General features: G+C 29.4%; 2 protein-coding genes across 2 annotated transcripts; one reads left to right on the top strand and one right to left on the bottom strand.

The window, feature by feature from the left end:
• The first annotated feature begins 6,025 nt into the window (after nt 1-6,025).
• Nucleotides 6,026-12,796, top strand: LOC109790517 (chromosome transmission fidelity-like protein). Its single transcript, XM_020349694.3, has 3 exons — nt 6,026-6,292; nt 7,883-8,072; nt 11,117-12,796. The coding sequence occupies exons 1-3, from the start codon at nt 6,143-6,145 to the stop codon at nt 11,188-11,190; spliced, it is 414 nt and encodes a 137-aa protein (XP_020205283.1). The 5' UTR covers nt 6,026-6,142; the 3' UTR covers nt 11,191-12,796.
• Nucleotides 12,673-14,251, bottom strand: LOC109790516 (E3 ubiquitin-protein ligase ATL6). The gene has a single exon (XM_020349693.3). The coding sequence runs from the start codon at nt 14,076-14,078 to the stop codon at nt 13,068-13,070; it is 1,011 nt and encodes a 336-aa protein (XP_020205282.2). The 5' UTR covers nt 14,079-14,251; the 3' UTR covers nt 12,673-13,067.
• Between the last annotated feature and the right edge of the window lie 12,336 nt (nt 14,252-26,587).

Below are 26,587 nucleotides of genomic sequence, written 5' to 3'. Positions count from 1 at the left end.
TCATAATGGTATCTGGTAGGACTTGGTACTAGGTATAGAATAAGCCAAAATTCTTATACTTTCACCTTGAAGCTGATGAAGGTAAAAAATGGTACCAAATTTTTCCTACATTATTATTTAATCACATACTTCCATAATATTGAGAAGAATGTAACAGTCGCATTATATGTCACCGTTTTTTAATGATGTAAGAAAGCAATAACTTTTTTTTTTCTTTTCAAAATTTGCATAATAAATGTTTTTTTTTTTGTTTTTAAAATCTGAAAGTAAAACAAAAATGAGGTAGTGATTTTATAATAATATTCACAAGTGAAATAAATCCTAAATGTTCTCCATGTAAATTATGATCACCTATAATATGATATAAGTAAAAAAGAAGAAATTAATAATATATTGAAAAGTTAATTGGTACTTTTTTTTAGACTTTTTTTCTCAAAGAAGACACTTATTATAGGGAAGAACTATTTTTAAAAGAGTCTGTAATAAAAAATAAAAAATAATAATAAAGGAACTAATTGTTTGTATGGGATAAATTTAGACGTGCTGCTTGCTAGTAGCAAATTAGGCTTAAAAGCACCAATCCATGTGATTTTGTATGGTGTCACGTGAATAAGCGTTACCTTTAATTAAAAAAATTAAAAGATTATAAATGGTATCATGTGTCAACGTTATGTTGAATGTGTCATTCCACTTAGAGCATTCAATAAAATAAAGTTAGTCAGAGACTCAGATGACACTGACACTGGCACGGAATGATAGATTAAATTTTTATGGAACATATTATGGATATAACATTAAATGCATGTTTATGTAGCTTTATACGTTCTCTGTTTCGCGATATTTTTATTTATTAAAAAGATATATACAAAAATATCACTGGCGAATATTCATCAAAGTAATGCCTTTTAGTGTGTTGTCTAGAAAAATCATTAGGGCTAATATAAATATAGTGGTCGACAGAAAAATTCTCAGATGTGAAAGGATTTAAATTCGATTTTCGTTACGTTTTTATATTTGTTTTTTAATTTTTGTTGATGAAAAATTGGAATGAGTCACCGGATTCTGCCAATGTTAATTTTGATTTTTTTTTTCTGTTTTAAATTTTTAATTATAAAATTAAAATTATTTTTTTTCTTAAAATAACTTGATTAATATACTTCATTTAATTTTCGGTTGATAATTAGTAAATAAAACTATTAATATTGTTATTTGTAGGATCTAATTATTATATTAATATTTTATTTTGCTTTATAAATTTAATAAACAAATATAATTTAAACTGTGGTAAGTAATTAGGTAATTAATGATTAATCACATAATTTTTAAAATTAATCTCATGATTAAAATAATAAAATTTAAAATTATTTATGATTAGTTAATGTTAATTAAATTAAAAAATATAATGAAATTGTCGCTCATAACGATCCTAGTTATAAAACCACTCTCAAAAGCATCAAGTCATGCCATCAACAACATGACTCACAACACGCTAAACTCCAACATATTTATGTCTTATTTTCATGTAAACATAATCATTGCAGTTCAATCAACAAAAAAATATGTAAGGATAAACTAACATTCAAAAGAATGAAAATATACAAGTATATAAGCAAAACAACTATACAACAAACACTAACATGTAAACCACACAACATACACCTCATGGTCTACAACTTAGCATCACAAGAAGACACCTCAACATGACATTCACATCTTACCAAGGTAAGCAACTTAATAACATATGATAATTTCATATTTCACCACATAAATTTCATTCAACAATATAGTCAACAAAGCTTATGAACAACACCAATCAATACATTATATGCACAACATCTCAACTACATGCATCATTACACATTCACCTACGGAGATCTCCTGCAACAAAGGTAAGTAGTCTAAGTGGTTTGACCCTATCGAATCAACATGATTTTTTACACAAGATAGATTAACAACCAATTGGGATACCAATCCCTAATAACATGATTTCTCAAATTTTGTCGTTTAAACTAAGAAGTCTAGTATTTCTATCAAGGTAGAACAACTAGCGTATAGGCCTACCACAACATTAACTTACAACAATAAGTCTCCTATGAGATTAATCAACCAATTACTCTCCAACTACTGCGCTCTACCAGTACTTAGTTAGGGACCAAGCTCCCAACCTTGTACTTTACATGGTTGGTCATTTTATACATATATGTCTCGACCTAATTCACATGCTACATCAACTAGACTCAACTATCCACTTTGAGTCAACCACCAAGAAGGGTTTTCAATAATTGGGCTCATAAAGCACCACACCAATATCTTCACAATGGGATATTCAACTTTCGAAAATATCCTTTGTTCTAGTCTTAAGTTGATCAACACTACACACCCTGATACCAAAATGCCTTGAGCACTCTTTGCATCATCACCTCACCATTCAACAATTAATCAACATAACATGCCTAAATGCCTAAAGCATTTCTCTGCATCAATGCCTCAATAGTTCAACAATTATTCATCTATATGCATTATCTCATATCAATGAATATATAACTCACAACATTAATCAACATACAACATGTAATAGATTCACCTATAATATCCATATTCAATATTTCATTAAACATATAATAAGTTTTCATAAAGCAATCCATGCCCAACGACATACACCTAACCTGGTGCGGATGAGATCAAAGATCCCTTAAAAGAATCACGCTTGTCATGGGTAAACACATGCTCGGTTCCAATTCAGGTAGAGAGAATTCTATATCCTCACATCCAACGTAACTCCATTTGTGTTTGACGTTACTTAGGTAGAAAGCTCTATCTTGGTCATGCTAGCTGTTACACAACTTAGGGTCCAACGTCATCAAGTCAGAGACAATTCTCTTACCTAACATCCAATGCCATTTAACTCATGTCACACAAGTCAAAGACTTTTCTCTCTCCTCTCACTCAACACCACCATTCTTGCATCTGGTGTGAGTGACATAGAGAATTGTTAATTTAAGCCATGTCTGACACAATGTTTGAAATTCACACTTAGTAGATTCGCGTATTTGCTCAATTCACCTGAAGCTAAAAAAATCTCCAACATGCAATGCAAGATATCACTCATATACATCATCAACAACTTGAATCAACTCATAATAACAACATGCAACATAAATTTGATCATTATTTGTTCAAAAACCTCCCCACATATTTAAAACTCTCAAAACCTTACAACATAAGAAAATTCATTATTCAATCATCAATACAACCATATTTTGAGTAGTTCAAACAACATTCAATTCATCAATTCAACAAATAATCATTTATAACTTCCCTTACTTTGAGATTACTCCAAAAAAGAGGAAGAGGAAGAAGAAAGCGATTCTAACACTACTAGAAAAACACTATTCTACATCATTATATCTACATCGGTTCCACTAGAAACGATGTAAATAAGAAACGCGATGGTAATTTTTTAAATAAATAGAAGATGTAAACATATTTACATCGATTTTGTGGAGAAACGACGATGTACATATGAAAAATTCTACATCGATTTTGTTGCTGACCGATGTGGAAATGGAATCACAAAGTTATTCTACATCAAGTTTTGCATTTGGACAATGTAGAAGTGAAGGAAAATTTTGACGGCATCTAAACCCTCTCGACACAACACTCACGCGGGCACTCATATAGGCTCTGGTGCTGACCTTCGACTCACAAAAATGAACCATCTCGACACAACTCTCTCGCGACATTCAACACACACACAACTAACCCCTATCGACACAACACTCTTGCAAGCTCCTCTGAGGAAACTCTACACTACTCAACTACTCTAATTCATAGTTCTACTAACCTGAATCAATAATCACAGCTAATCAATACTCCAGGGGAAAGAATAACCCTCTCAAGATAAGGTTTAGAGATGTAGAGAAAATTCATTGATTTCAAAGCACTTATATCTTGCTTATTTTTCTAAGTTTTCTTAAGAATTGAACTTATGAAACTCAATTCTTTAAAGAAACCTTATATACTTTCCCTTTGGAGTCAAACTAGACATCTACCCAAAAAAACATACTAGACATCTAAAAGCTCCTGAAAAATTCCTTGATCCCCAAAATTTCTCAACAAACAACACATGTTGCAACAATTAATTATTGAAAAGAAACAACAATAATTAAGAAAATTATAGTGTTACTCATTTGACATGTTTTTCATTCTCATTGTGAGAATTGATATCTTGTATTCCCTTGAGAATGAAAGTTATAATTTTTTCCTCTAATAAATACCTCTTTCCACATATTATTTCACATTTCTTTACTCATTTTCACATTTTAATTAAATAAATTTTTTTTTGTAAAATTATTATATGTCAACCAAACATGTTCATAAGAATAACATTATTGGATAGATGACAATTTTTTTTAATATAATATTCCTAAGAATGAGATTCCCAAAAATATGATATTATTCTTCAAAACAAACACATTCTCCATATATGTTCAAATATATTTAATATGAATAATTTTGTTTTTAAATAGTTTTTCATAATTATTTTTAGAAAAAAATATTATTTTCAAAAACCCATGAATTACTATATATTTAAAGAAGAAATTTGCTTAGCATTGATTAATACATATGATAACGATTTGTATTTCTTAACTAAATATTGTTTAAGATTTAAGTTTTAATTTTAGGTATAAAATATATTATATTGATAATGAAACATCTAATTCATATATGTTTCTTATAAAGATTAATTATTATTTTTAATAATAAATACTTACTATTTAATAGTTGGTATTAATAAAATGATTATAAAAAGATGAATAGTTTTACATTTAGCTGTTAATTTACAATATTCTATTTCTTTTACAATTAATTCTCATACATTTAAATCAATAATAATAAACAAAATAATTCCATTAACTAGTTGGTCTTTTTTCTGGAATCCCTAATAACTAGTTAACTATTCATAACTTAACCCCCTGGGGATCACGCGCCAGCTACTCGCTGGCAGAATGAGTATTAAGATATTAAAATATTCATGTTTATAGGTGTAAAAAATATATATTAGTGTTTATGCATTCTAAAAAAATATTCATATTTATACATTCTAAAATAAAATATCAAAATTTTAATATCTTAAAAATTAAAATACACTAAGCAAACATTAAAATCTTAATTTTGTAAAAATTCAAATGATTATACTAATTATAAACTTTATAATAATTAAATATTAAAATCTTAGTGTTTTAAAGAAGAAAAATAAAACATATTGTTATTAAATCAGTTAGGCTGTGGACTTCACAAATTAAGTCCACAAACTTGGGTCAAGTAAAAAATTTGATATAGTTCGATAAAAAAAAAAAAGGTCTCATATTTGTTCAAATTGCAAACTTAATGGTTGATCCGTACATCTTGATCCATATATCCACTTCAGCACATAACTTAAGAAAATGAGAAGCTATCAATATATATTATATACAAATTAATAAACTAAAAATGCTTTTTACTTTTATTCAATTTTTCTAAAAAATTATTGGCGAAATATTTATTTTTTTTAACTATCAATATTGATTGAGACAAATAATAACAATTTATTCATGATTCAAATTCTGACTTTAATTATAATATAAATTATATTAAAAAATACTTAGATTAATTATTCCTTACAACAATAAATACTTTATAATAATACTATAATTATCTTACAAAGATATCTTTTTAAAGAAAATATCCTTAAAATCTATATTTAGTGTGAGAGAAAAACATCTTTCTTTTGTCATATGAATAATTAAAAGAAAAAAAACTCTTAAAAATCTACATTTAATGTGAGAGAAATATCAACAACAAATTTTATAACATTCTTTTTTCAATTGACCGAAGTTTATCGAAGATAATTTTTTAATATTTGTTAAATGAAATAAAACATACAATTCATTAAAATTTGTAATTTTAATTAACAATAAAAACATTAGAAATAAATAAATTGTTAGAGAGAATATGTAACAAGTAACAATTAACATTCCTCTTAGTCTTCATTTTGGTACCAAATTGCGCGGGAAAAAGAAAGGGATTTTGCCGCTAAACCAAAACTCAGGCTAATAAAAACCCAATCTTCACTCCTAAATGTAGAGAGAGAAGGGAAAAGATGGAGATTCGAGTGAGGTGTAACTGTGGCGAAGGAAGCTGCGAGGAATGGGGCGTCATAGAACTTCAAGGAGTGGTGGAGCCACACCCAGGATTCCACGATTCCCTCCCAAATCTTCACATCGCCACTCTCTGTCGTCCTTCTTCTCAGGTTCCTCTCTCATCATTCTTCTCAACCAATCCCTTTCGTTCTATTCGCCTTTTCAATTTGCGATTGCAATCGCACCTTGCGTTTTAATTAACCAATGCGCCTCGTACTGCCGCCACCGAATTTAGGGTTTAAACCATTCAAAGTCTCCGAAATCGCAATTTAAAACATTTATCACGATTTTTAGGGTTCTGCTAACTAGTAGTGCTATGAGAATATTGATAGGTGCAACTGTAGTAATTGGATTAAGTATTGGATTTTCAATTCTTTACCTGATGCTCTATTATTAGCCTCTTTTTTTTTTTGTTCTGCTAACTTTTATTTTATTTATTTATTGATATTTATTATTGCTTATTACTTTATCAACTCGTTCGTTATAGTGGTGCTATATTCTCTCTCCTTGTGATTAGTTAGTAGTAGCGAAACTAGCACATTGGGTCGGTGGGTAATTTATTTACAAAATAAAAAAATATTATTATATATATCAATAAATAAAATTACAAAATACTCTTAAAATTTAAAATTAAGTTAAAAAAGAGCATAATATAAGAAATAAATTAGCTAATAAAAACAAATTAACAACAATTGAAAAATTAGGAAGAGTGATTTCAAAATATAAATTTAGAGAGCCAAAAATCTTACTTCAAGACATATATATATATATATATATATATATGATCCTTAAAGTTAGGGAGTGCAAATACACTCTCTCAATTGTATGTAGGCCGGCATTTGATATTAATGGTATTGTATTTAGTTTCCTTATGTCTTAGTTGTATTGTATTCAATTTCTTTAAATTGGATTTTGAATTTTGTGGAGAAAAAATAGTAGTTGGATAAGTAGATTTTGCTATAGATGACGATCTAGTTCTCTTTATTTTGAAAATCCTAGCTTTTGTTTATGATTCTTTTTCAGAGATTAATTATTACTTTAAATGATGATATATTGGATCAATTAAAAAAATATGTCAGCTTCTGCATTATATATGACAATTGTTACCTATATGATTAAAAATCGGACTAAATAAATATCTTAAATGTATAAATATATTATAATTAAATTTAATAATAAATGAATTTTTTGAATGTATAAATTATTTTTAATTCATATTAAAGAGTTTGAATTATAATATAAAATTATCTTTAAATTGAAATGAATAACTAGATCAGAAGATCAAATGAAAAGTATGATAAAAATAATTGAGAGAAATGATCTTTAATTGTTTGCAGATTTAGCTCATAACAGAGAAGAAAAAAATAAAAATAAAAAGTCTGATTATGAGAGTGGAAAGAGGGGGAGTGTGGCGCTTCAAATTGAAGATTTTGTATCTTAAGAAAAATAGTGTCAACTTTTTTAGCTATCATAATAGAATTAGAAAAGGTACGGACAGAATGAATGCGATTATATTTTTATAATTAAAAAATGGTTGTCCACGAAAAATGGTGGGATCAATTAAACAATGAACTTGATTGCTTGACCGAAGTTGGCTTCAATGTTCAAAATCAACGGTTACCAACAAAATTTCGATTTTTTTACTTTTATTTTAGTTAATGGTAAACTAATCTTTTGTGTTCATGACTTTTGTTGTTCAGGAAGTCTACACCTTCACTATTGGATACCACGAACTGACAGGGTCAAAGGTTCCCTTGAAGAAGCCAATGGTGGTGCTCAAGAAAGTAAAGCATCGTGATGGAGAAAGTGATTGTAAGGTGGAGCTGCAAGTTGTTGGAATCATTAGACATAAGATTCTGTTCAAGAACAGACCAAAGGCCCTTATTTCAAGTAAGTTATAACTCTCCTTTCGTTCCATTAGCTCCGCGTTGGAATATATTTTTCGTTTTGTAGAGGACAGTTGTGAAGCAACATATTTCACTAGAAAAAGTGTGTCAACATTTCCAAGCTTTTGGTGTCTTCATTGTTAGAGATTCTTAGGAACATTTAGGTGTCAACGTGTATGACGTTCATTATTATAATCTTACTTTAATCCTCACATTATTTTATTTCTAGTGCTAATCCTCACATAATTGCAATAGTACATGTTCCACAGTACTATGATTGTTATCTTTGATCCGGTATGCTTCAGAATTTCTTCCATTGGTTTACGGTTTAGGGGAAAAGTTATTCATACATATAAATCTCAGGCCCCTCTCCCTAATTCTGCCACTTTTGAAAAAAAAAAGAAAAAAGGAAGAGAAGTGGGACTATTCTGGATTGTATGTTTGTTTTCAATAATAGGTGTAAGGGAAAATATATTTATTTAATAGTTTAAAATTTAATAAACTATTAAATAAAGTTTACTCTTTATACTGTGGAGTAATAGATATTTTTGATGTACATAAAAAGTAATATGAATATAAACAACAATAACAAACAAGTCTTTTTCCCACTAAATCAGGTTTTTTTATTTAATGGTAAGCATAATAAAGTTGTGAATTTATTTAGAAAACAACCCGTTATGTGGATTAGTGGTTATCGGATTAGAGGTCACTGGTCACTTCCCTTCTAAATTTGAGATTAGATCCATTTTATGTACCTACCAAAAGAAAACTTCCCACTTGTATGGGATTTGATTTACTTTATTGATATTGTTAAATATTATTCTCTAATCATTTATTGTCACATCATTTAGAAACCCATAAACTAATCAAAAATTAAATTTTTTAATGCGGTATGAACAAATGATTGAATGATACTGTATCATTTTTTACCGGTTGATCAAAATTAAAATCATGATAGAGATAGACTAGTTTTAAAGAAATGTTATATCTTATTACCAAGTCTTCTACAATTTGTTTTTACTATCATACAAAAAAGTATTAAATAAAAATTAAATATTTAATGTTCGAAATATAAAGACATCTTAAATGTGTTATGAAAAGTGTTAAAGACATATTTTTTTAATATACATTTTTTCTAGGTTAAATTTTTTGAAAACTAAAAAACCATTGGAGATTTATTAAATAGGATATAAGATCTATTAATTTTTATTATTTTTAATAAGTTTTAATTAATAAAAGGAAGTGTGTTCAAATGAATGTTTTATTCGTATTTTTCTATTTACCATACAAATGAAATATAAGGCTTCGTAGGAAAATGTTGCAAGCAGATTTATAATCATTCTTTATGTTATGTTGAGTACTGATTTTCCTCGATATCAATATCTGGAAGTTTCAATTTAATTAAACATAATATGATCCAGACTCGGTATAGTTGGAAACTGGAATTCTTTCCTTTAGGAGCCCTTTCTCCGTGTAGTGTGTACTGTACTTATGTCCATCAAAAATATTCTGTTATTGCATCCATGTTTATCTTACTGTGGGTCTCACATAGTTGATGGTTCTGCTGTACAGCTTATGTTGCAACCACAAGGGTCACTGCCTTTTATTGGCATTGCATTGCAAGAAAAACCCTTTAATTATTCTTACTCTATCTATTTGGACGCTTCACCCTTTCTTCTTATCTTCTCTTTTTTGAATCAAGGTGATCACTCCTACCCGTCAAAAGTGTTTGCAATCTTTGCATCAGTAGTGGTTTTCTCTCCACTTCAATCAAGCAATCCCAATTTTGAAAAACTCTTAAATTTTATCTTTACGTGCTTGTTTACTAGTATATGTCCTTCTCATCTTTAATTTGGATGCTTTTCCCCACTCTTGTCTTCAAGTAGCTCAATATTTATTTTATAATATCGTGAATAGTAGGTAGGAGCATGGTGCATATAAATCCTTTTAAGTTCATCCTAAAAGATCACTTATTTTTTAATTAACTATAAAAAGCAAAACTCCTGATACATATTTTATCTTACTGGTACTAAGATGCTCACTTCAAATATCAAAATGTCCAATCTCAGTAGCATACTAATTTGTTCAACTTTTTCTAAATTATTAATTTAAATCAAGAACTTTAACCGTACTTAACTAAAAGATTGTACAATCTAAAAGGTTGTCCCATACGCAATAGCTTACACCTCACACACCAAGGTGGAGAAAGAAGAAATTAGCAGATTCTTGGAGTAAAGTGATCGTCGCTTTTGGCATTTCTATCAAGCTTCATTAGTTACCCACACTTTAATTATCTTTCCGAATGGAAAATGATTCAGTTTGTTTAGAGTAAATACTATATGACTGTAAATTTTTTAAGGCTTTTCTGATTAGATGTAAGTTTGTTGATTTTTTACAAAATAAAAACTTTACAGGTCATATATACTATTATTCCTTATTGAGTTACAATGATTTTTTTTTTTTTTTTACAATCATAATCCATAAAATTAAAGTCTTATTTTTAATAGCTAGAGTAAATATTTTATAATTTATTTACAAGGCAGCTAGAATTAAAGCATACATGAGAACCTCATTTTGTCATGTCGATGAAAGACCTGTTAAAACAGCCATTTCAACTCTAAAAGGGTGCAGACCTGCAGCACTTTCCATTTTGGCCTAATCAGATGGCTAAAATAATCTTTAAACAAATTTACCTTATTATTGCATGCATATCGCGAATAATTGATAGGAAATTGGCAATCAAGTGCCTTAAAATACGCCAATGTTTACATTTAATATTCTATACATAGTATGGTTTGCATATCGTTAGGTAATGCTTGGTTCTGTTTAACATACAAGTGTTTCTGTTGCATACTAGTAAAGATAATAAAGGACATTAACCAATAGTTAACATATTCATGCTTTAATTGCTTACAAACAATAGTAGCTCTGGACTTATCAATTTTGCGTTTGGTATTTCTTTTGTCTCCATTTTCTGTACCTTACATTTATTTTGTGAAATTGGAGGTTAAATGCTAATTTTATTCTTGCTTTTCCTTGCTTTTCAAGAGCCACAGATAACATCCAGGGAAAGACAAAAGCCTATCATGTTGGGCTCTACCCCTTCAAATCAAGCTGCTTAAGACTCATTGTCACTGTCATTTAGTGAAATCATGTTGGACCAGAAAACTGGAGAAATTGGAGGCACACTTATCATCCCCTTTTTATACGTTGCAAACCCAAATCAGCCAAAGTTATTGACCCATATTTGTAATCTTAGCAACCACATGTTGTATAGAGCACCAATAATGGCCAAAGTGACTGTGATTTATCATAACGAGGTGTTTGATGCGTCATTATCTTAATTTGTGTTTTCGTGTGAATGTGCAAATGACATTAATTATACTAAAGCTTATCCGAAAATTTGTCTTGGCCACGAAAAAAGAAAACTAGGTGGGTGATTGGCAAATTAGGTTATCCCAAAACTGTATCTCTTTGGTCTCTTGTGCATGATGCACCCCCCTCTTGGATTTGGCTTGCAAGTGATTTGAAGGACTCTGTTTTTTAGCCAAGTTAATTCAGCGGGAAAGTACTTGTGGTGAGGAGCAACTTTTAGTATGAAGTGAAGCTTATATTTGGGGAAATTTTAAATTTTAAGGATTAAAAACCAATGTTGTGCTCTTTTCGGCTTCTGCATCATGCAATTAACTCTTTAAATTTTGTTTTGAAATTCATCTTTTCACCGTCATTATGTCTCTTTGATATCATTCCAAAAGTAAAAGCAATCCTATCCTAAACTCTTGTGCCACTTACATGGAGTGTTTGTCAGCGATTCAATTGGCCTCGTTTCTGATTGATAATGAAAGGCACTAACACATCTTTAGCCCATCTAAATGGCTTCGAAGTATAGTTATTAATTTTGATGAAAACTTAATGGTGGAAGGTGAGAATAATTCATTTATAAATAAAATAAGCATAGAAATTCTTTGAAGTTACATTATATTTTAGGTGTATTTATCATTTATTTTAATCTTAAGTGTGTTGTATTTTAACTCATTAAAATGTAAAGGTTATTTATCATTAGTTTATTGTGAAGATAAACTCATGAGATATTTTTCTTTAAGATTTAATTCTTTTCTCAAGGGTAAGACCTGATGCAACGTCGGAGAAGTTGTTGCTTCTCAAGTTTGTCACAAGAAATCTTGGTCATTTGTTTCATTTTTATCCTAATTTCTTTCTAATTTCTATGTACACTTGTGTCGATTAATCAAAAATAGATTTAATTATCACGAATTGTTACTGTAAACTTGTTTACATAGTTGTCTACTCAAAATTTATCTTTGGTATGAATTTATTAAAAATTATTTTTGACATATTTTTTTTAATAGTTATTATATAAAAAAATAACGTATTATTTATTCACTTTTTTTTTTTTTTTTATAGAAGTTTTCAAATCCAGGGGGAAAAAACATAACAAGGCTGTGTAAATAATAAAATACATTAAAGATCCGATTTAGCTTTACCAAAAGAGGAACAGATTCAGCGATTTACAAAGTCCGACAAAACTAAGTGCCCCTACATCATTATAGTATAAATCATCGTAGACAAGAAGATAAGATAAGAAATAATCACGGTTAATAATACTAGGTATATTATAAATGAATATAATAAAATAAATAACATATGCAAAAGAACACTGATCTTACACTCTCTCATCCTAAAAAAATAAAGTAAAAAAAAAAAAAAAAACGAGTTGACTCATAAGCCAAAAGCGTAAACTAAACGAGTTGACTCAATCATTGACGACTCTACTGTTCTAATCTCCTTCCATCTCAGTCATTCCTCTGGTTCATCTCTGCAACCCCAAATCCTCCCAACCTCCGCAAGAATCGACAAAGACCCATTTATTGAACCATCCCAAACCTTCATTTCCACCACCCTTCCCACCCAACAAAGGCGCAGCGTTCACGAAGAGGCAGCAACGCAGAACAAATAGCAAGTGTTCGACGAAGCTCCTCCATCAACCACCATGGCGCGGCGCCACAAACGGCGGCGTGCAAATCACCCACCTCTTCCCCGTGTAGCCCTCATCTCCGTCACTCCAACACGTTTCCTTAACACTGGAGGAACGTTGAACATGGTTGACCAGAATGTACCTCCTCACATCCTCCGGCAACCTCAACGTGTACCTCTCCACACACTTCCCCGCCTCCACAAGAGAATGCCCCGTCGAGTTCGACCTCGAAAGCTTCCTCCTCGCATCAAAATGCGGATTTGACTCCAACACCTTGTCGCTTAAACACACCACTTTGGTCACCCCATTACTCGAGTCAAGATCCGGAACACGTGCTTGATTCTCCTCTGTTACCTTGGAGCGGTCGTTACAAACTTGATTCTCCTCAGCCACTTTATCGTTAGCCGAAGCGGAATCTCGAAGACAAAGTTGATTCTCCTCAGCGGGCGCGTTGTGAAGGGAAGGTTCGTCGTTGGGGAGGGTTACGGCAACCTGGTGGCACGTGTCGGCGCTGAGATTGGCGCGGCAAACGGGGCAGGTGACGTGCGAGGCGAGCCAGGAGTCAATGCAGTGAGGGTGGAAGACGTGGCTGCATTTGGGGAGCAGGCGGAGCGTGTCTTTGTCGGTGAAGTCCGTCAAGCAGACGGCGCACTCGAGCGTGTGGTTCCCTTTGCTGAGGTGCCTGACGTTGGAGTACAAGAGCGTGGGGAACGTGCTGAGGAGCTCCGCGTTTATCCCCTGCGCGCAGGAGCAGGGGACGGTGGTGCGCCTGGCGACGATGACGCGGGACTCCGCGCAGCGCCGCAGGTAGACGCAGACGGCCGCCATGAGGAGGAGGGCCAGGATGATGGCGCCCACCGTGATGGCCACCGAGGGCTCCCAGCTGTGGTGGGTGATGTACGTCGGGACTGGCTCCATCGAGGATTGGGCGTCGACGTGGTCCTGCTGCTGGAGACTCACGACAAAAATGAATGCCAAGGAGAAGTGTTTCGCGTGGAATTCGCCAAGTTTAGACATTTGTTTTTACTTGGGTTTCGGAGTTTTTGAGAGGGTCGGGTGAGGTTTTGAGGGATGGGGGGAGATGGGGGTTATATTGGGAGGGGAAAGTGAAAAGGATGGGCAATTCCTTGCACTTGGGTTCTTCTCATGAATGAAACATGTACATACTATATATCTTTGTGGTTCATCTCGTCTTCTCAAGAAACTTAAGAGTATGTATAAATGAATGTTATTGAGATTTGTATTAAATGTAAGTGTGTAATATTAAAGTAAAAATTAAATTTTAATTTAAAATTTTGTTTTTTTTTTTTCTTTCAAAACTTAGATACAATACTTTGTGTGTTGTTGGTATGTGGTGAACAAAATATAAGTACAATACTTTGTACATGTTGATGTTATTTTTTATTTGAAATTAAAATTTTATCTTGGAATTAAAGTGTACACTAAATATATATGTATATTGTTGAGATTAAACTTTAGTTTCGAGACAAACTATATTTAGGATTGTGTAACTAAAATTTGTTGCATTTTACTAAGAATTGTTGGCATTGGGAGAAAGTGAATAGGGTCGAAAAGAGAAGGCAGGTTGATTTAGAGAGGATAGTAGCTTGGGGAGGAAGGTTCTTGTCTTAGTGGAGCAAATGCAAGGGAGCGGTTAGCTTAGCTCACCACTTGTTTTATTTTAGAATATCTCAAAGGCTAGACCCCTAGGCTTCTGGTACATTTTCTTTTGAGAAGGAAAACACGTATTCAATGGTGTGGCATGTGGCCTGCCCAATCTTATTCAAGTTTATGCCACTTTCTCTTTTTCCTGCATTGAAAAGGTGTTACATAATAAATGTTAGGAATTCTTTTATTGGCTGAAATTGTATTTTTCTTGAAACAACAAAATTTGATGAATATACTTTTTTTTTTATTGAATCTTAATTTACCATGAGAGTGTGTTAAGATTATGAGTTATAACGATTCTATAAATCTTACACTTACTATAATTCAACTATTACGAAACAAAGAAAGTAAAACAACTTATAACTAATCTAAATTGTATCACTGTCAATTTTATGATGTTTTAATCCAATTATAGGATTATTGTTGTCTTAGTTGTTAATTGTGTTATTGTTTTGGAACTCTAAAATCAAGAGAATTTGAGAGTTAAGTTAGCCCCTAAGAAACTAGGATTGGATTAGGCTAGTTGTAATTAGAGTTAGTTGAGTCAGTTGAGATAAAGATATATAAAATTTTTCTTAAAATATGAATTTCATAAGTTTATGTTTTAAGCAAAACTAGAGAGAGATTCTTTAGAGCTTGAAAACCCTTTTCAATCCCTCATCCCTTGATTCATCTTCTACTCCTTCTATAGTTGATTGGGTGGATTGCTTGGAGAGCTTAAGCTCCTGAAGTTTGAAATTTTGAGCCTCAAATTATGTGAGAGTTCATTCTTCTCTTCTCCTCTTCTTGATTTGGTTATCCAAGAAGTAAAGAAAACTTGTGATTTGATTTTCTAAGTTGTGTGTGGTGTTTTGTTGAATTGATTCATGCTTTGGAAAGTATTGAAGTTGGATTTTTTAAGGTGGAACCTTTGTATTCCTATTCTTGGTGTTCTTGGTGAAGAAGAAAAGATTTAGTGACTTGAATGGTGTGTTGTATTGCAAGTCTCTTTTTCTTCAATTCTTGAGTTGCATGTTGTTATCGCTGGAAAATTCTAATGTATTGTTGTATAGGATGAGAGAATTTCTAGTGTTCTAAGGTTGTTGTGTTTGTCTTGGATTCATGCATGTTTTTTTGTGCTTGCTCGCTTGGAGCGACCAAGGGTTGCCCTTGAATTGGCTCACTCTAAACGTGGGGTGTAGACACTCAAAGCGAATTAATATGGCTTAGAGCGAGCTGGTGGAACCAAATCAAAGATGCTCTTTGACTTGGGTTGCTTAAAGTGAATTTCGGGTGTTGTGAGCAAATTTGGTCGCTCAAAGCAAAAGCTTTTATCGCTTTAAGAAATCGAAATAAGACTTCTAGGGGAACTCTCTATCTAGGCTTGCTTAAACCGAATTATGAGGTATTTTAAGCGAATTTTATTCTCTCAAAGCTAGCTCTAGGGACCCTTGAAGTTTCAGTTTCCCATGAAAACTTGTAATTCTCTTAACTTAACTCAACGAGTTGATTGATGCTTGATGCATATTGATGTTTAAAGTTGTTTAATTTGATATATGCGATGTGATGATATTTATGTTGTTAAGTGGTAAGTTGTTAAAATGATGAAGTTGTGTAGTTGTATGATGTTATAGTTTTTTCATGTTGTTAAAATTATTAGGCATATGGTGAAGAAATATGTTTTTGTTAAGATACATAAAAACTAGAGGAGAGTAAAATATGTTTTAGAAATCATAATATAACATTGTATAGATATATGTCGCGGTGCTATGAAAGCCCAATTAAAACTTTTGAGTAAGTAAGTTGACTTTTGAATGAATAATTGTTTTAAGTTGTTTCCTCTAGATTTTATGTGGTATTCATATGTGAGCAAGGTCGAGACATACATTTATAACATGATTAACCGAGTAAAGTACAAGGTTGGAAACTTAGTTTATAACCGAGTATTGGAGAGACATATTACTTGGAGGGTAGTTGGTGAGTCGATCCCATACGAGGCTCAGTGTTGCAGACCAATGTTGTAGTAGGCTCATATCCAAAATGTTTTACCTTGACAATAATACTAACCTCCTAATTTAAGTGACGAAATATGAAAAATCAAATTAATTGGTTAAATAGATTCTCTAAAAGGTTTAAAGTTGTCTATACCTGACTTGGTTGCGATTGGTCTAACAGTATGATTATATAAAGTTTAACTACTTAAATTATTCACTTATATTGTAAGAAATCTTCATAATTGATATGTGTGAAGACATATTAATAGACGAAAAAAGTGTTAGTAGCACTCTCTTCCTAATAATACATATTAATTAAGAAACTTAATGATATAATACAATAAGGTAATTTAAAATTGGAAAATAACTTGTTATTTAACATATTTTTTTATTAGCTATCAGTTTATTATTGAAAAAACTTGAAGTAATTTCATTTGGACAAACATGTTAGTAAATATATTATTTACTATTAGTTAAATATTATTTAAGATTATTAAAAAAAAACTAAATCTCACTTTTTATTTGACAAACTACATTTATAATTTTATAATTTTTAATAAATTTTTAAAATTTATAAAAAAAATATATTAAAAAAGTGATTTTTAAAGTAATATTGCTTATGTAGTAGGCATTAGCACTCCTCTTAGAATAATTTTATTTCTAAAAAAAAATTTCACTCTCGAAAGTGGAAATAAACAGTGTCACATAACGCAAGTGATAAAAAAAACTATTTAAAAATTAAAAGGAAAAATAATATTATTCTGTATTTTATTTTTCTTTTCTCCCTCGAGGTGTATATTATTTATAAATATGTATATATAATTTTGGAATTTTTAATGAATTGGAGGTGTTTACGTGGATATAAAAAAAAAAATATTAGCTGTTAGTTTTAAAAACAAAATAAGTGAAAGAGAAGAATAAATGTGGGTTCCATTACCATATATAAAAACAGCTTCCCTGAGTTGCCGTAAATTTGGGGGAACTCTTATTTTCATCTACTTTATTTTTAAATTTTGAAAAACTAATATTTTTTCACGAAAAAAATAATTAATGTTAAAAAATAAAATTTTAATTTTAATATATTATTAATAAAAAATATTATATTATCAACTAATCCAAGAAAAGCCCCATATATAACTTTTTAAATAGTTAATATATAAAAAAATATTATACATATAATATATAATTAAATGATAATGTAAAACAAATTTATTATCAGTAAATTGTAAGCTAATTAAAAATAATAATAATAATATGAAAACTAAGTATTTTTAGTAAAATTGATTTTTAATTTTTTTTATTTACATATTCACTCATAAAAATAATTAAAAGTATAGCCGGAAGAGATCATTAAAAATAATCAATTAAGTTTTATAATAAAAACTAATTATTAATAAAATTGATTAATATTTTTAACTAATTTATTTTTAACTAATAGTGTGATATAATTAATAATTATAGAATTTTTTACACTTTTTTATAGATAAAAAGTTAAAAAAATAAGAGGACTTTGATATTATTATTTTTTCTTTATACTTTTCCCCAATGATTAGAACCTGAAATAGGTAATAGAAAATGATTTTGTATATAGAAAAAACAAAAACCGGCAGGATCTGGAAACAACTCTATCTGTTTTTGAAAAGGACAATAAATGTGGACAAACAATCAATTTTCTTTCCTTTTTATTCTTTTTTCAGTGCCACGAAAATAAAAATAATAAAAAATTCTTTTGGACAGGAGAAAAAAAATAATTATAAACATTATAAAATATTTATCTGAGAACAGAAATATTGCAATAATTATAATTAGAGGGACCAAAACATTTCTTTGTCATTCTAATAGTTATACACAAATAAAATATTAAAAAATTATTTAAAAATAATATAATTTTTTTATATTAAAAAATATAATAATTTATTAAAAAGTGAATACCAAAGTTTTTTTTAGAAATACTATTTTATTACACCTTTACAAAGACTTGAATTACATTTATAAAAAAAATAAAAAATAAAAAATCATTATAAAGTCTCATTGTCATTGAAAAGTTTGTAAGTACAAATATTGTAGCATATTTTATGCTTTGTGTGGAATTGAAAATAAATAGAAAAATAAGGAATCGGGTGAAAAGATACAGTAGAATTTTAAATTATGTTAATGAAATTTAAAAATTTATCATCATTTAATAAAACAAATTAAAATAAAGACGTTCTAATTATTTAAAGCAAAACTTCATCTTCACTTACTATTTTCTTCCCATATTGCTAAGATCAAATTTTAAATTAGCTTTCACTTATTATTTTCTCTCCATATTGGTAAGATCAAATTTTAAGTGAGCCTTATACTTATTTTTAATATTTTTCTTGGTCTCATATTTCTAATTCGATGATTGAATTTTGATAATTTTGTGTTATTTCAACTTAATTCTCTTAAATCAGTTTAATTTAAAATTATTAGGATTGATTTAGTAGTAAAAGTTGATATAGTATATTAGTATATATTCACAAAATCTTAAGTTTGAATCCAAAAATTGTGATGGATAAAAAAATATAATTTAAACATATATTTACTTCACAACTTTTGTTTTCTAAAATTAAATTTGCTGTATATAATGGATGGACAAATATATTATACATGATTTTAAAAATAGATAAATTCATTAAGAAAAAAAAAGTGTAAAGAGCTTTGTGTCCACCAGTTTTGTCTAATAAAATTGACTCTTGTTCTTTTTTCTATTTGTTTTTTATATGGATGATGATAAGACTTAAAAGAAGAAAAAGAAATAATGAAATATGCATATAGACGGGAAAAGAAAAACATTGAGCAATTGTTATCAAAACTTGATGTCCACGAACACGAAGAATCTAGAAATGCCCTTGTCCTTGGCGTAACGTGAGAAATGAGTTTCTAATTTATCCAAGACTCCACATCATAATATATAATAAAATAAAACTTTTATATTCTAAATAAAGTGAGAAAAATAAGAAGGTTAAGTGCTCTTAGGGTTAGGTTTAATGTTTTTAGGGTTTTGGTGTCACAAATGAAATTGGAATTCCTTTCTAAATGCACTTTTATATTCTAAGCCAAATGAGCAGTACGTAGAGCTGGACTTTGTTCCATTTTTGTGCATGGTATATTTTTGATAAAGATAGGAAACATTAAAGATAAGAAACATTATAAAGATGACCGCAATGAGGATTGAACCTGGATCATGCTATATGAACTTAAAGAGATAATTATTTTTTATATTATTTAAATTTATTTTTATTTACTTAATTAACATGTTAATGACATGGAAGGACTAATTATCTATTAAACATAGGTGATTGGTCCAAGGATTTTCATGCCTAAAATGGTTTCTGGCAAAGTGCACATTCACCATCAAATTAAAATAATTGATAGTGTCAAAATGAATAATATTTCTTCTATTTTTTTAAAAGTATTTGTATTATAAAAAATGTTATATATATATATATAATATTATTACATATACAATACATATAGATATATATAATTATACACAATTATAATATTGAGTTTAAATAAGATTTAACGATATATAATATTATATTTTATATTAACTTTTTAATAATATAATAATATATATTATATTTATAGTGTAAAATACATGAATTTTTTTTGTAGTGTTGACTTTTCAATAAAGTTTTGTTTATATTTATTTATTATTTTTAAAGTTCAAAATAACATTAATTACTTTTTTTTCATGTTAATTATACTCTTAATTTACACATTGACACACATATATATATATATATATATATATATATATATATTATGGTGTAAAACTGAAAATGATATAATAAAAAATATCAAAATTATTTTATGAAAAAATATATTTATTATATTTCTTGATTTATATATATATAAACCTTTAGATGACTGTTAAAAAGAAACAAATATATTATAAAATTTTACAAGAGCTTAATTATGTACCAATAATGACTAAGGGGAATAATTTCAATAAAATATTAGTATTATTTTGTGTAACCGTACATAAGTGATTAACGAATAACATTTATCAGCTGTATGTTTGGATTTGAGTTGAAAAAGTTTATAAATAATTTTACTCTTAAAGCATCAAATTCTTTTTTCTTCAATTATGCATTGAGTTTCTTTTTTCTTCTAACTTTAATTTAAACATCCAGAAAAAAAAAAACTTTAATTCAAACATAACCTAAATGTTAGACAATACAGATGCTATCATAATTATGGCTAAAAATGTGATCTTATGAAAACAAAATAATTAAAAAATATAAAGTGGCTTAGATAAATTTTTCCTACCCCATAAGACATCGATTTTTTTTTTCTTTTGGATATTTTCTAATTGATGTTGATTTCCACCAATTTTTTGTTCTTCCACCCATTGTTCTCACACTTTATAGGCGTGAGGGTATGGGATATATATCCTAATTAATCCTATGCTATGGCCCTATCACATACGTTTTCAATGAAATTGAACCATGTACCGTAGATAAAGTAGCATGTTGCTCGAGTCTTGCGTTGTTAATTCGTTTTAAAGAGAAACATCCATGAAAGTGAAACCCAATTATTGAAGGCTGGTGCAAGGGTTTACTAGAGGTTGCAATGTGACTTTTTATAACTTTAGAATCATAGAAAATATTGTCTGTTAAAAATAATTTATAACATTTTCTTTTTTGACATAATTTATTTTATATTTAAGACTATGATTTGAATCTTGACTAATTTGATTAAGAGATTGTTTGAGTGAGATCTTTTGCTAAGTTTTGAGAATAAAGTAAAATAGTGTAAAAAAAAAAGAGTTATTACTTTATCTATTTTTTATGCTGTCTTTTACTAAAAGGTTTTTACACCAGCTGTTAAATGCTGAAACTCAAAACTCTTTTGTGATTCTTTCTTTTTCCATGGACGAAGGATATGATCTCACGCAATGACATGTCCTATCTTAGAACATGCAACTTATCTTTTTCAAAGCTTGTAGGGACAACATAATAGGTTCACCTCATAAAGGATCGACAATTTTTCTCTTTTCAGGGTTATGCTTGATTCTTGCCATTAATATTTACACAGAACTTCTTTCAAGAAATTACTTTTATAATATTATTTTCTTTAGAAACATTATTAGCTTATGAAAAATATTGAATTATTATTCTTTTTGGAAAAATATTTATTCCATCACTCCCTCTTTTGAGCCATTTGGTTGGTTTATTTTCCTCTCGTGATTATTAATATAACTTGTGGTTGGGGCTAAGGTTCTCCGTTTCAAAAAAAAAAAAATTGTCTATTTTCTTTAGAAATCAATTTATTGAATCTTGTAATAAAGCCTTTCACCAATCACAATGCAAGATTTTAAATTGCAGACCATGTCATGTGATGGCATCAGAAGCAATTAACTAGAAGCATAATCATAGCACTCTTGTCTTAAGACACTAAACCAAGACATAATACAAATTCAATCTATCTTGGGTCCATTGCATCTTCAGGAAATTAATCACAAACGTTAATTCTTTTCTCAATCACTTGCACCAAACATCTTGGTCCCCATTCTTCTTCAACCACATTTAACGTCAGAGATCTCTGTTTCATTCGAGTGGTTCATTAATAATTAGTACCTAATATCAACAAAGAAGAAAAAAATATCTTGAACTCCTGCAGTAGCCTTGCGCCACATAAGAGTTGGTACCTTATGTTACAAGACTCTTAAACAAGACACATGGACACGTTACACGTAAAGTGGCATATGAGACATTTGAGATAGGATGAACAATTATTGACATGATTTTCCCCTAGAACAATTATTAACTGATGCGTCCAATTTTATTGATGGATTCATGTTGATAAAGTACAAGTATACAAGGAAAATGGTACACCTACATGTGAACAGTGAGGTAGATAGGTGTTGGGTCAACGTATGTTTTGTCCAAAGATAAAAAAGAAAAGAGTGTAAAAATATGCGATAACTAGTGTGAAAAGAATAGATGAAAGAACTCCATAAGTGCAATGTAGATGTTCTGTGACACGTGATCATGTGGTCTTGGCATATGCCTTACTATCCAGGCAATTTCATGTGTTAGAATCCGCAAATTCACATTCAGTCTTGAATTGCACCAATGTGAGGCATCGATGCTTCTAGAGGCAATGTATAGTGGGTGTGTGCACAAGAACTCTATAATGTAGTATTTAAGACACACTGCCATAGGGTGGTCACTAGTTTCAATAATGTAGAAGATGACTTAATTGAGTATGGAACTACAATGCAAAAATGTAAGGATTTATCTCATAAATTACCTAATTGTAGGGTCACCTTTGTTCTTAGAGAAGTAGAGAAGTAAATTTGGTTGTTCACAAGTTAACAAGGGCATGTGAATTGTATGCTAATCTTCATTATTTTAGATTTGTCCATTCATGTATTGTTGATCAGATTATGAATGAAATGAGTTAATTGATTTGTTTTTTTTTTTAAAATAATAGATGAAAGAAATTTGAAGAAAAAAAAAAGTATTAATAATCGCTCATTAATTAATAGTGAAACGAATGCCGTAGCCCGTATGGCTCCGGGCCTTGGGCCCTCTTTTAAACAGATGAATAAGGCTACCAGTAAATCAAATGACAAACTATATATAAATGCTAGATAAAGCTTATGTAAATTATTCCAATTGTTCCATATACCAGGCACTATAATTGAAATAAATGGTTGCTTGTTCTTATTACTGTATTTTAGAATTTTGGAGGGGGGGGAGGGGTGGGATTGAGAGACATTAAGAGTTAAATTATCTCTGAGTTAGCCTAAATAAGAATTAAGTTGATTCATCTTAAAGAGGGATATATAAGGTTTTTCTTAAGACACAAACATCATAAGTTCATGTTTTAAGAAAAACTAGAGAGAAGTTAGAGAGAAGGTTTTTGGAACCTAAAAGCTTACTTCTCCCTCTTTTCTACTAAAAAAATCCTTTCTTCTTTCTTTCCTACATTTGACCCAAGGTGATTATTTGGAGATTGAGCTACTTGAAGTAAGAATCTTGAGTTGGAGTCATATGGAGTCTTCTTCTTCTTCTTCTCCTCTTCTCGGTTAATCGACTAGAGGTAAGGAAAATTTGTAATTGATGGGTATTTAAGTTGTATGACTTGTTTGCTGTGTTGATTCATCATGCGTTGGTTGATTTTGATTATTTCAAAAGAGATTTTGAGTTGCTTGAATTTTGGTGTTTTAACGTGCTTTTATGTGAAGTTGATGATCCTTGGAATGGTTGTCTGTTGTTTATGGATCAATTTTATGTTGTTTATGATGTATAATTCTTGAATCATATGTTGCATGTTGGCCTTTGCTAAGTTTGAAGTAGATAGTATTGATCAAGCTCAAGATAAAGAACTTATATATGTGATGAGTTTTGATGATTACAAATATGTAGTATAGAGTCTCTTAAAAGATAAGAGTGCAAATTATAATTTGATGTTTGGTTTTACTTTGTTGCATGTGTTGTTTTGTGTATAAATTAAGTGTTAAATCTTTACTTAGCTTTTAATTATTCATTCAGATTGATGATTGATGATAACAGTGAGGTTTTAACATTGATTTAAAAGATATGACTTGAAAAATCGAGGTATTGAATTTTTACTCAAAATAATCGATTATCTTTAGTAATGTTCCTATGAATTGAGTTCTCTAAAGTTCAAAACAATCTCTAGTCTTGGATTGCCTTCTAAAGATCTAGGAACCAAAAGTCACTGCCATTTTAGAAGCTCGTGACCTTAAAACTCTTACATTGGATGAACTCTTAGGAACCTTGAGGGTTCATGAAGTCCATATGAACAACCAGGATTATGACATCCTTCTACCCCAAAAGATTTAATAAATAAGTATAACAAAAATTTTGAGAAATAAAAACAACTTATAATAACTCTCCACCTAGAATCTTGTAAAAGGGCTTATATCTTTATTCATCATTTAAAACAAAACATATAAAGCGTTGTTTCAAAAGAAATAAGAACAACATCTTAAATCAATAAAGTTTTGGTAATAAAACACACTTAAAATAGAAGTTCAACTACTGAACTACTATTAATCCTAAAACTTAGCTTCGATGTCATACTATCAAAGTAACACCCTTCTTTATAATTCTCCTTCATCAAACTCATCATCTTGTACATGCTCTATTCCTACAAATGGTGTTTATCCCAAATACAAACAATATAAACATAGGGAATGAGAATACATCTCATTCATAACAACATATAAAAAGCATAAGGATAAACATAGGCACAAACCAAACAAAAATTACTTTTTTCTTTAAAAAATAAATTGTTATTACAAAATTATAAATTTATAATTTATAATCATTTTTCAGCAACTTTTTTAAACACACTCGTAAGAAAACACGTGGTCATGTTAATCTTCTACAACAAATGTCAAATAAAAATTAAATGTATAAATACACAATTATATTAATTTAAAATTAATATCAAGTTTTTTTAATAATTAAGAATTATAAGTTTTGTTCAAATGACATTGGTGTAACTTTTATCAACTATTATACTATTCAATAACTTTTAATTAGATGTGAATTTTTAAAACATACCATTAGATTGAAAGTTCCTTATTCTTAGATCATATATACAAAATTTTATATTAATCCAAGATAATTTGATACATCATTCTTATAGGACAAAATTAATATAATATATATATTTTAAAATATACTAAAGGGTATTTATTTCACATAATGATATTATATCTTTAGGAATCATGTTGCCAAAAATTATATAACAATGAATAAAATTCTTGAAAATATTTCATAAAACTGTTTCGTTAAATTTAAACATAAAAATTTAATTTTAAAATAATTAAAATAAAAAAAATAAAGTTAAAATGAAGGTTATAATTAAGTTAAAAAATAACTACTCACATTCTCATAAATATAACTTTCTCATCCCTCAATGTGAATCAAAATGACTTAAAACATAAAATAACTACTTTCTCAAGAATAAACAATACCTAAAAGTATATTTTTAAAACTTGAAACAAACTTAAGAACTCTACATTTCCAAGCTTACATTCCTAGGAATGGTATTTTAATCTATGAAATAAACATGCTCTAAGTGAAAACCCATACAATGAGAGTGAATTAAAAGCATACTTTCAGAGGATAACATGAGAAGTAAGAGTTGAGTATTGACAAGAAATGACATATGAGACATTTTATGAGCAATACTAAAATAAAAAAAGAAAACAAATTACAGTTACTCTCAAAGGAAGTACCGTTGTCTTTAATTAACGATCATTTGAAATATTATTTAGACTAAATTTGTTTACTTGCAATTTTTATCAAAATAACTTTAAGGACTATGAGTCTGTTTAAATACAAACTTAAAAATACTTTTGAAAACTTCTTTTATTAAAAATATATATATATATTTTTATTTTAAGTAGAGAAGTTTCTAAAAACACTTGTGACTTGTATTTAAATAAATTCTATATACTTATAAAAGATAAGATTGCATGACAAGAGTTGATGAATAAGATGACCCATCACAACAAGACATTCAAGATTTGTAGGAGAAAGAACAATTTTGCAAGTTCCTTCTTGAATGATACTACTTATGGTGAGAAGAATTTTGCATCATGAAGTAAATTACAACGGTCAAGAGCCGATGTATTTAACATCATGTTATCGTCAATAGCTGAGCTCAAATATACGGCCATTTAGAAACTATCACACACAAGAGGGGACAAATCGCTAGATTTGCTTAACAAGCCCACAAGTGACAAGACTCATCCTCGTACGCGCGAGTCGATAATTTATTGCTTCTATATGAAATACATACTCTTTAGTCGTTGAAACTCGTGACTTTTGAAATACCACATCTCTATATTTTGTAACACATCTGAAA

The sequence above is a fragment of the Cajanus cajan genome, chromosome 1 (assembly GCF_000230855.2).
Source record: "Cajanus cajan strain Asha chromosome 1, NIPB_CcT2T_4, whole genome shotgun sequence".
NCBI lineage: Eukaryota > Viridiplantae > Streptophyta > Magnoliopsida > Fabales > Fabaceae > Cajanus > Cajanus cajan.
This window is presented reverse-complemented; position numbering and strand designations above follow the sequence as displayed.

Excerpts from the sequence above, each read along its gene's own strand:
- LOC109790517 (XM_020349694.3), top strand. The coding sequence starts at position 6,143 with ATGGAGATTCGAGTGAGGTGTAACTGTGGCGAAGGAAGCTGCGAGGAA. Across the intron at positions 6,293-7,882 it reads TCTGTCGTCCTTCTTCTCAG|GAAGTCTACACCTTCACTAT; the intron begins GTTCCTCTCTCA and ends TTTGTTGTTCAG. Across the intron at positions 8,073-11,116 it reads ACCAAAGGCCCTTATTTCAA|AGCCACAGATAACATCCAGG; the intron begins GTAAGTTATAAC and ends TTGCTTTTCAAG.
- LOC109790516 (XM_020349693.3), bottom strand. The coding sequence starts at position 14,078 with ATGTCTAAACTTGGCGAATTCCACGCGAAACACTTCTCCTTGGCATTC.